This window comes from Chanodichthys erythropterus, chromosome 20, assembly GCF_024489055.1.
Source record: "Chanodichthys erythropterus isolate Z2021 chromosome 20, ASM2448905v1, whole genome shotgun sequence".
In the NCBI taxonomy this organism is placed as follows: Eukaryota; Metazoa; Chordata; class Actinopteri; order Cypriniformes; family Xenocyprididae; genus Chanodichthys; species Chanodichthys erythropterus.
Window position 1 is genome coordinate 29433592 of NC_090240.1, and position 12101 is coordinate 29445692.

Below are 12101 nucleotides of genomic sequence, written 5' to 3' on the forward strand. Positions count from 1 at the left end.
GATTTAAATTTCAGAATATCATAAAGACTTTGGGGTGAGCCATCAAACAACCACCTAGCAACCCCTCAGAACACCTTAGCAACTGCATAGCAACACCCTGGCAACCACACACAACATCCTCAAGGTACAGTTTTCTGCATGAGGAAGTACCCCTTAACCCCCTTCTTGAGCATAGATGTGAAAATGCTCTATCCAGACTATTAATTAATCTATCTATTAATTCAAATTAGTCTCTTTTTAGAAGACACTCAGCAGTGAAAGCACTTCGAAAAAGAAATGTGTAAAAAAAAAAAGTATTATTAATTAATTTTTTTAATTATTTAAAGCTGCTGTACACTATTTTTGGCCCTCTAGCGGTTAATAAACAGAACTGCACGTGTCTTGCGGAGGAACATTCTAGCCGGAGCTACTTTTCTCTGTGTATGTCTCTGGCGAGTCACGCAGTTACTGTGATACTCTGCGGCGAGTCCTACCAGTCCTGTCTGAAATAGTCCGAATATAAATATTTATTGTAAGTGTACCATAATGATTCAGGATAAGACAAAAACATGGTTTGGAAAATGGATTCATGTTGTAAATTCTCATTATATAATTTTTGTAAATTTTTAACACAAAAAAAGTTGCGGACTGCAGTTTTTTTGTGTTAAAAATGTACAGCAGCATAATTTTTGCATCATAATTTTTGTAGCGTATCACAGTAACTGTGTGACTCGCCATAGACATACACGGAGAAAAGTAGCTCCGGCTAGAAAGTTCCTCCTTAAGATGCATGCAGTTCGGTTTATTAACCGCTAGAGGGCCAAAAATCGCAGACAGCAGCTTTAAAAAAAATATAAAAATTCAAAATATATATTTCACAAAATAATATTTAGTCTAAAACTGCTATTAAATCAAAGCCATGTCTAACCAAGTTGTGTTCCAAATTTGAAGTTGATATCACAAAAATTGAAGTTTCCATGATTTTGTTTAGGTGTAATACCAAAAATAGCCACCGTGTGACACCCATATTCCATTGAATTTTTTTTTGTGTTCTCCTGTAACAAATTAATACATTTCTGTCATAAGATCACTTTTTATCACAAACAGTTAGACAATATGGAACCTTGAGATTCAGACCTTTCCAAAGATATACGTTTTGTCAAGATTATATAATATATAAAAAAAAATGTAATATGAAACATGACACCACCCACTTAGGGGAGGAGCCAGCTAAAAGGATTTAAAGTATTGTTTGGTAACTATGGTAACGCAATGTCTGATTTCAAAATGGTTTTCACATGATGAATTTTGAGTTTTTAAGCTTTCGAATGATACCTAATATTGATATAATATATCATTTTATTATTATTATTATTTTATTTATATTATTATTAATTTTAATTTGATTTAATTTACTAATTAAATAAATAAATAAATGTATTTGTTTATAAATTTAGAATAAATAAATAAATAAATAAATAAATAAATAAATATATATATATATATATATATATATATATATATATATATATATATAACCTCTATTCAAAACATGAGACAATACATGAAAACAACAAAATTGAATTGAATAAAAATTTAACATCATGGTCAACGCGAACAGTGGTTTGAGACAAATGAATTACATTTGAGGTGTAAAATAAATTATTCTACTGACATTATATTTTAGAGATAACTACAGCTTGCAAAATTAATCTTCCATTTCAGCTCCTAAGTCAAATGGTTGGGTGTTAATAGCCTATTGTCTTCAAGTAGCTGTGTGAGTTGATCTAGATCTAAAATATCTTGTTTGAAATGTTCTCAATGTAGCAACTGCATATCTAGAAAAGACATCTTTACATCTCCACTGCACACAAAATCATTTTGACCCTCTAAAACAATGGCAGACAAAGTGTCTCTTAATTGCTATCTGATCTGAGTTAAACCTGCACTTATCAGATACAAACTACCACATTAAAGTGCCTTGTGAGGGTCACATGCAGGAAAACTGGATTTCTGAGTTCTGTCATTGGCACCGGCTTTGTCATAGGCAACCACTGACACACACACACACACACACAAACATGCAAGAATACACTTTCAAATATGCAGACATGCAGTCAGGCACACAGTTAAAAGGAGCAATTGTGGATCGTCTTACTTTCATTTACTGGGCCTTAGGGTTTATAACATTAGCTGCTGTGGAGTGAGATGTACATGGAGGATATACATGCCAGAATGTTTTCGTTCTTTAAACAGATCTTGTCTGCTAAGAAGAAAAACAGATTCGGTAAGATAAATCTGATACTGTTCTGTTGAAGTGGATGCCTGGTTTGCGTGTGTTAGAACTCATGATCAGTGTTGTGAGAGTGTGTGAACATCAGATCACACAGAGATGTGTTCTCTGTTGTTTACTTGAGTGCACAAATGCATTTATGAGTACTACCGTATGGCACAAAATATGGCTTGACACTCAAAATAATAATACAAAAATAAATAAATAGTCAGGAGGAGGTACTTAAACTTCAGAAAAAGCTGATCATCAACCTTACAACCTTATTCACTAATATTATACAAGCACTTGTGTGTTTTCATGCTTATTCACTTTATGTGAGATTTGCAATTTTTCCACGATTTTTTATTTTATTTTATATTTTACTATAAAATCTGGATGGATGGATGGTTTGGGGTTTATTTATATGTCCTGTAAATTAAAGAAAATCATTATTTAATAGAATAGGTTCCAGGGTTGAATGCTTGAGCTTGACAAATGACGTCAACACAACAATATTTGTAAAAAAAAAAAATAAAAAAAAATTAAAAAAATGAAATGAATTAAATTTGAAGGGAATAGAATTTACTTGCTTTCTGGTTATGCTTTAAAAAAGGGTCCAAATGAGGTTACTTATATTCTTATGAAAAATCAGTATTATATTTTTAGACAATATATTTATATAAAAATCAAGGTAGGGAGCAAAATATGGGGCAATTTTAATTAATCATTAATTCACCAAACTGTGTCAAAATGATATTTTTGCATGATTTTAAATGTCAAAAATGTCTAGAACTCTGCCATGTCAATGGCAAATATTAAAAAAGAACAGACATTTAATGTTTAAAACAAGCCACTTTTCATGGCAGGTTAATTTAATAGGATTTGCGCCTCTAATTCTTTTTAGTCATGGAACATTAAAGTGTACCATTCATGGGATGTGCCATACAGTATACTAACATCTCACACAACTGCAGGCAAGAGCTTTGTCATGCTCATGTTGAAACACTGCGTTCGCTCCAGCAGTCACTTCTGTTTTGGAGAAAGATGTTGGTTTTGTGGGTCTATTGATGCAGTGCTGCCAGACAGAGATAATATACTCAGGGCAACAGTTGAGAAATATGTTGTGGCTCTCGTGGAAAAAGGCAGGTGAACGGAGACAGAACAGGGACAAGCTTTCTAATTCTAATTCAAGGAATATTTTGCAACCACCCAGTTACAACATATTACACATAATAATTAATAACTCAAAGCCAGGAGTTTAGCATAACACATTATCACATAATTAAAGTGTTTAGTGTTAAATCAATGTTTAGCACAAAAGATGTGAGACCTAATACCCAGCTTGGATTGCAAGTATAGAAGAAACTACTTTTCTGTTTCTCCAAAGCTTCACATATTTTAATTGGCGATTAACATGCATATGAAAAATAGCAGCAACATACTGTATTTAGATCTTGCTATTTTGGATTGAGGAGTGGAACAGAAGTGGCTGAAAAACTCCCAAAAACAGTTTAGTGACTCTAGTGTTGTTGTATTTCACTCCTCCAGGAAGGGGAGCCTACTCCTGAAACAATAGCCGGGGTCTAAACAAGTATTACGTAATGTTCCGTGACCTGCAGCCACATGGACATTCTCAGGTTGGGACCTGTCTTAAGATTGTCCCCAACATGACCTGCGTGTGGAGAGGACATACAGTATTTTCCATGTTGTGATGATGCCTATTGAAGTGTATGACACTAATTCCTCAAAAAGATAATATGTTTTGTATTAATACATATTTTTAGTATTGGAGACCTGGTTTAGTGTAAATGATATTCCAATCCTTATGAGGTGGTCACCTATATCAAAGTCCCTTTAAGACAAGTCATTTCACTCGGCGGCCATCTTTGAAACGCCTCTCGGGCATCCTGGGCATCATGCAATCTCTTTGAATGGGGAAACATCAAATTCTCCAAAACTGTTCGCCAACCTTACGGTTAAATTTCATATTTGAAATCTAAAGAAATCTAACAACAACCGGCTCATAAATTGTGTTTCTAAACGCTCGAATCAGGACAAAAAAAACTGTATTTTTCAGGCTGGATCAAGCTAATGCGCATGCGCAGACCTAAATGCGCGTCTCTTCGGAGGCGCGCGTCTGACTGTTTCTATAGAAACCGGTCGCTAACGGCCGCTGCAGTGACGCGATGACTTTACCAGTCGGCGATTGGCTCTTATTTAGAAGGCGGGACTTATTCCGCCATATTGCGCTTTACAATTTCTCCCATTCAAAACAATACGAGTGACACGTCTTGTGTTATTAGCATTGAATGCTCCAAATAGTAGGTAGCAAAATATGCTGCTTTTTAAGAAATATGCAAAGCAGACATTTGCAAATAAAAATGAAAATGCAAAAATGTATTTTTGTGAGTGGATATGCTTTGCTAAGGACTTCATTCGGACAATTTTAAAGGCGATTTTCTCAATATTTTTATATTTTTGAACCCTCAGATTCCATATTTTCAAATAGTTGTATCTCGGCCAAATTAAAAAATTTTTTTACCCTTGTTTTGTGGTCCAGGGTCACTTATACATTTTTCATTTGTAGTCTTTTAAAAAGGGTTAGTGCGTATCCCTAAGTGCAATTAAGTGTTGTCGATATCAATACTGAAATATCTGAAACGCTTCCAATACTTATTTTCCGCACCAGCTGCGCTTTCTCGCTCTCATCTCTCCGACAGCGAGTTGACAAACACAAACCCGTCTCCCCTCACTCACTTGTTTAATTTGTTCTGGATGAATATCGTTAGTGTTACAGGGCTTGAATTTCAGCATGGGATTGTGCGCATTCCGCATAATTTTACTCACTTCCGCAGATTTTTGCCGGTCTTGGCGAGTATTCACATAAATACAGTCAGTTATGTTTTAAGTGAACGTAAACAGAAAAAGAAAACACGTGTAACAGTATAATGGATCGTGCTTCAGGCCTTAAAGTGACAGATGATATAGAGATGATATAAAAATTTATTTTTACATAAAGAATGTTATTTGGGATGCATGTGTTATGGATGCATTTGCTAGACAGTGAGGCAGCACTAGATTTTGGAACTGAGTTAGAGTTTCTATCTTTGGAACAGCTTACAACAGTAAGCAAACACAATACTTTTCATCAGAGTTCACAATATCCATCCACTGGGTTTTGTGGGAGTCATGAGATCTCACAAATCATAAGCACGAGATGGGAAATAACATGATGTAACAGTAAAAAGAGAGCAGATTGAATCAAACAGCACTGACTTCCTTACTTTCTTTACTTTTGTCTCCTCAGAGGCTCCAGCAGTCATGAGCTCGGCAGACACACTCTTCCGGTCGTCTCTGGGCTCGTCCCTTGAACAGGTACAGAATAAAGGTTACTTCCTTAATAATGTCTATGTGGAGTCAGAGTATCTTTATAAAACATGAACTCAACTATTAATTGTTTTTTTCTTTGCATTGGGATAATTCATGTTTATCTCATGTACCAACTCTAAATCAAAATTTTGCTACATTGTAAACATTCAAAACTCATTTTGAAAATGGGGGAAATGTGTCCTATTCAAATTTCAGAAGGATTTTAATCCAAGCCAGTGCTACAATTTCCCTTTAATTTACTCTTTCACTGCAACCTTGGCACCTGCATCAGTAAGTAAGGTGGGTTATGGACACGCCCCCTGATCCTCAACCCCTCAAGGTTTATCGTGCAGCTGGAACACACAGATAAGAGAGCTGAAGGAGAGACGGAGTGTGTTATTGAGTCAAACGCATGAGCTAAACATATTTTGCCTGCTCTAGCGTTGCTTTATGCAGGCCTGTAATGCAAAGTTCTTCATATCTGGATGCAGATGAAATAATCCTTCAGTTGACTATAAAACTAACAGTCTAAGATACTGTTTTTTGTTCTACTTCATAACCTTTTCTGTCTCTTAAAATTTGTATTGCTAGAATGTCCAAACATTTTATTATGGTGAACAGATCATTCATTCATGCACATTCAAATGTTTAGATAGCCTACGTCACAAAACTGTATATCTTGTATATATTAATGTACCCTCTCAGAAAGCTCTCACTGCCTTTGTACCTTATTTACCCCTTAAAGGTGTAACCCCCACCCCCCCTTAGGGGAGAGAAAGTTAGTTGTCATACTTCAGACTGACTCAGAACCGTAATTGGATACAGCCAATGTGACAGCTTGCCCCAGTAAAGAAAATAAAACTGATATCGTGACAGACTAGTAAAGGACTATCCTCATTCACACGGATCCGCGAAAATGACTAAAACACTGTATTACGCATGCCATCACTTTGTAAAGAAAGATTACGCGCCTGCGCACTCGTGCCAAACGTGCATGCCTATCCATTTTATTTTTATAGTTTACTGCACTTTGATATTCTTCTCATTATTTCCCTATGGCGGCTAATAAATCAGAGATTTATAAAGACTCGCAGATTTACAGAAATACCTTAATTGTGTATTGACAAATAAGGTGGATAGACAAAACACGTAATACGCATGTGCATGCCATCACCGTTTTCACAGATTCACGTTTTTGCAGATTACACGGAGATGACAACGGTATCGTTTTCAAATATTTGCACTTTGGGTACGTTTACATGACAACAATATGGTTAAAACGTAGAAGTTTTTCCTTTGAATTTTCCACGTACAAATCACACCATTGTCAAGATGATCCCCAATCATACAAATCCGTGAAAATGACTAAAAAGCTGTATTCTGCTGGCAGGCCATTAGATGGCGATGAAACACTATAGACTGAACATGTAATGCGCATGTGCGCGACATCATCGTTTTCACAAATTTGCGTTTTTGTTGTTTACAAGGCCACCAAAACGCTGTTTTCGTATAAATGAACGACCAAAACGCATAAAAAGTTTTCCATTTTTAGTTGAAAATGGTGTCGTGTAATTGTAAACGGCCTCTTTGAAACCCACTTTTAGGCCACCAAAATGCTGTTTTTGTGTAAATGAATGACCAAAACGCATAAAAAGTTTTCCATTTTTAGTTGAAAATGGTGTCGTGTAATTGTAAACGGCCCCTTTGAAACCCACTTTCAGGCCACCAAAACGCCGTTGTCGTGTAAATGAACGGCCAAAACGCATAAAAAGTTTTCCGTTTTTAGTTGAAAACAGTGTCGTGTAATTGTAAACGGCCCCTTTGAAACCCACTTTCAGGCCACCAAAACGCCGTTGTCGTGTAAATGAACGGCCAAAACGCATAAAAAGTTTTCCGTTTTTAGTTGAAAACAGTGTCGTGTAATTGTAAACGGCCCCTTTGAAACCCACTTTCAGGCCACCAAAACGCCGTTGTCGTGTAAATGAACGGCCAAAACGCATAAAAATGTTTACGTTTTTAGTTGAAAACCGTGTTGTTTAATTGTAAACGGCCCCTTTGAAACCCGCTTTCAGGCCACCAAAACGCCGTTGTCGTGTAAATGAATGGCCAAAACGCATAAAAAGTTTTCCGTTTTTAGTTGAAAACGGTGTTGTGTAATTGTAAACGGCCCCTTTGAAACCTGCTTTCAAGCCACCAAAACGCCGTTGTCGTGTAATTGTAAATGGCCCCTTTGAAACTCGTTTTCAGGCCAACAAAACGTCGTCGTCGTGTAAATGAACGGCCAAAACGCATAAAGCATTTTTCGTTTTTGGTTGAAAACGGTGTCATGTAAACATCCCCTAAGTTTATGCAGCGGGCCACTAGTGTCCACCATCAAAGTATCCAACATCCTTTGCAAAGGGGTAAACAACACAATAAAGAAAGCTCTATAAAATCAACACAATAAATAAGCTACTTGTAATAGTTGTTTAGTACCCCATTACTCAGATTTTAACTAGGTAAACTAAGTGTGCCCACATTTCCCACGAAGTCAAAGTCATTAGGAAGTTTTACCATGATTACTTCACACAAAGAATAAAAAACAAGCGAAAACAAAAGGCTATATATACTACAGAAACATTCGTTAGATCAATTTTGATGTAAACAAACACCTGTGGACAATCAATGCGGATGCTGGTCAGTAGTGTAGTAAGAGGCGCGCCCCCTAACAGGGGCGGGAGCGCGGGGTGGCGCCTCTGCTGGATTGTCGAGAACGCGCAGGCACGTCTGACAGCGAACAGCAGCAGGTTTTAATGGCATTTGGAGTCTGGAGATCACACGCATGTAGGAATGCAGCGTGCAGGTCGAGTTGTCTTTAAGCAGGGATTGTCAAATCCTTATTGGACATGTAGTTTGCGCCATGTGTTGCTGCAACCGGTGATCCATAAGTAAAATAATTTTTGACACTTGGACTTGACTGAAACATGCATCTCTTTCGGAGTTATTATTACCAAGTCTTTCCCGATCGCTGTTCCAATGAAAAAACACCTCAGATCCGGGGAATCAGCTGGGTAAGTGGACATATAATAATAAATAATAATAATAATAATAAAACATGTAGAATTGGTATTCAAGAGAGAGAGCGAGGTTATGAAAACTTATATTATCTGGATATTCCACGAAATAGGTGCTTGTTTGGAAAGGTGTTTTTTTTTTTGAAAAGATTTGAAACATTCTAGCAAATATTTTAAATGTTAATAAAGTACATTGCGTGTTAAAATGTTTCTTTAAAACCTTTCAAATTTGCTTTGAAATGCCAAAAGTCATTTTAATGGAGAAAGAACATGGAAACATTTTTGTTTACTTGTTTAAAAAATGTCTATAATACATTAGTAAATGTTGGTGTCTGCTTTTCATCCACACATATATTCACAAAAGGCACCCTTTTTCTTGAAATAACCCAAACAATATTTCCATTTTTGAATATGTGAATGTGCAATTTTCTCAGAGCATAACATTGACTCTGTATAGCTAATAAAGTTTGTTTGTGTGTCAGGATGTATGTAAAGTGATGATGGCAATGAAACCAATGGCAAATGATTTAAATCCGGAGGCTAAGACAGACACTGAACATGACTCTAAACAGCGGGGGGAGCAGAGCTTTGCATTGTTGTTGTATATGTTTTTATGTTTACATGTTGTTAAAGGGTTAATCAAGGATGAGTTATTTATAGCGTATTGTTCATTGTCCGTCTTAAGGTTTGTTCCCTTACAGTTTGGAAAAGAATGTGCACAGGAAGACCCACACCACTGTAGACCTTAGTGAACTTTAGTGAACTACAGAGTAAATCTCCTATAATGAGCATTTGTTCTCAAAATGAAGGATCTACATTCAAAAAGAAACTGATCTCTTTTAGATTACATTCATTTCTGGTTTTGATCACTTGACTTTTATGTCAATATCAAAAAGAAAATACTCAAACAAGAGATGAGGAAACACTGTGTAAACCTTACTGGTGATTTCTCATCTCCATATCACATTAAACATTAGATAACTTGGATGCACATACTTATCCAGTGTCTTCAAATGCATGCAGATGCTCCTATTAGGAAACTGTTCCTGCATTGATGATTGTCAGTTGTCTTTTATATGTCGAGACCCACATGTCCCTCTCCTACATTCCAGCAATAAGGGTCGTGACTCAGGATGAATACCTCACGTTGCTAAAGGACCCCCTGAGAAAGAGATAAAGAAGCTTGTTTAAAGAGATATTTATGTCAATGTGCCACAGTCTGCACTCCATCAGGATTGGAATGTTATTTTCCCCACCTGAAATTGTGTATATTTTGTCACGAAGTTCAATAAAAAACCACCAAACCTCAGCATGAAACATCTTAGAGCATTACTCATACTATAATATATTTGTGTCCACCACAAGTGGGATTCACATAAGAGTTTCTAAGATAAATGGCAAATCGTATTTAACTTATTTGTTTTTAAGGCCAAGATGCAGTAATTTAGATTTAGAACTAAATCTTATAAGACTTTGAATAATGTAAAGCTAATTAAATGTATGTTTCACAGCAATGATAACATCTATCTGGAATTATTGGTAATTCGTAGACTCAAAGTTAAGAAATTAAGGCACCTGTCAATAGCATTTCACGATCAGGTGATCTCAGATACTTCCCAGCACCTTCATTAGACTTAGAGTCAATATCCCTGTGTAATTTCCCTCTCGTACCGGAGCATGTGATCCCGTCGGCTGCAGTTTCACTCTACATAGTTTACTCAGTCAACAGAGCCACAGGGTGGAGAGATCTCCACGCTGGCCAACCTTATACAAAGGGAAATCAAGCATGAGGATGCAGTGAACCTGACCACCTGAGAATCATCCAACCATTTTTACTGTCCATTGCTGCAGATAAAAGGAAACCAAGCTGAGAAAAACAAAACAAATCAGCTTATCCGTATAAGATCTTTTTGAGAAATGATAGATACATTTTGGCACTGTTGACTCAAAGCTGATGCGTTTTCTGTGGGTGTCTGCTGCATTAACTCCCTGGGTGGTGTAGTGTAGTGCTTATAGGAATAATTTATTCACCCGCATGTTGTTCCAAACCCGTACGACTCACTTTCTTCTGTGGAATACAAAAGGAGACATTTAGCTCAAACTTGTCTCATTTAGCGGAATCCTATATTAGTTTTGAATGACATTAGAGTGACTAAATTATGATAGAACTATGCTGAAAGGAGCAAGAAAGGAGGAAACCTTATCATAATAACCATGAGCCATTTGCAAGGGGCTGTTCAAGCAGGAGAAAAACAAAAGATTAGTTTTCACAAAACCTATAAAGATGCATTATCAGGACAAGCCCATAAATAGCAGGATATGCTTCTTAATGCTTCACAGAATTAGTCAGCTGATGCTGAGTAACACCTGCCATGGGAACAGAGGCTGACAATGCCTCATAAACCTGAGTTATGAACTCTCTGCCATATGGGCAGAAGGGAATCAGGTGGAATTTGGGCAGTTCAAGACTGTGGAGATTTTCTCTTTGTCCGAACTATGCTAGCAGCATCTCAACTGGTAGCTCAAGTCCTTAGAGGATCAAGTCAGTTCACCTCGTCATCATTGTCAACAACCCCGTAGCCATTTTCTGGTCATGAAAGTAGAGCTCGCGTCTGTTTGATTTGGTTCTTTTCAACACTCAAAAAAATGAACTTTCACTGTTGTTAGTTTCGCTCAAACCACCCTTGTTCACATTACTTAAAAACTCATGTAACTACATGAATGTAATTTAAAGGTGCCCTCAAATAAAAAAATAAATTTATCTTGGCATAGTTAAATAAGAAGAGTTCAGTACATGGAAATGACATACAGTGAGTCTCAAACTCCATTGTTTCCTCCTTCTTATATAAATCTCATTTGTTTAAAAGACCTCCGAAGAACAGGCGAATCTCAACATAACACCGACTGTTACATAACAGTCGGGATCATTAATATGTACGCCCCCAATATTTGCATATGCCAGCCCATGTTCCCAACATTATGAAAGGCATTAGACAAGGGCAGCCATTAATGTCTGGATGTGCACAGCCGAATCATCAGACTAGGTAAGCAAGCAAGAACAATAGTGAAAAATGGCAGATGGAGCAATAATAACTGACATGATCCATGATATCATGATATTTTTAGTGATATTTGTAAATTGTCTTTCTAAATGTTTCGTTAGCATGTTGCTAATGTACTGTTAAATGTGGTTAAAGTTACCATCGTTTATTACTGTATTCACCGAGACAAGAGCCGTTGCCATTTTAATTTTTAAACACTTGCAGTCTGTATAATTCATAAACACAACTTCATTAGCTTCATTAACATCATAGCCGTTAGCCACGGAGCACAGCCTCAAACTCATTCAGAATCAATGTAAACAATATAACAGTATACAATACTCACATAATCCGACGCATGCATGACGAACACTTTGTAAAGATCCA

General features: G+C 36.6%; 1 protein-coding gene across 4 annotated transcripts in view; it reads left to right on the plus strand.

Moving 5' to 3' along the window:
- Positions 1-12101, plus strand: part of rapgef3 (Rap guanine nucleotide exchange factor (GEF) 3) — a 51948-nt gene that overhangs the window by 2074 nt on the left and 37773 nt on the right. For 2 of the 4 annotated variants that reach the window (XR_010892854.1, XM_067371188.1), the window contains exons 1-2: positions 2159-2266; positions 5559-5626. Coding sequence is in view for 3 of the 4 variants with exons in the window: in XM_067371188.1 (XP_067227289.1) it covers positions 2188-2266; positions 5559-5626 (147 nt within the window). In the remaining variant the exon portion in view is untranslated. Of the gene's footprint in view, positions 1-2158; positions 2267-5558; positions 5627-8434; positions 8671-12101 lie in introns of those variants that run through there. The other 2 variants (XM_067371189.1, XM_067371190.1) reach the window with 2 other exon arrangements.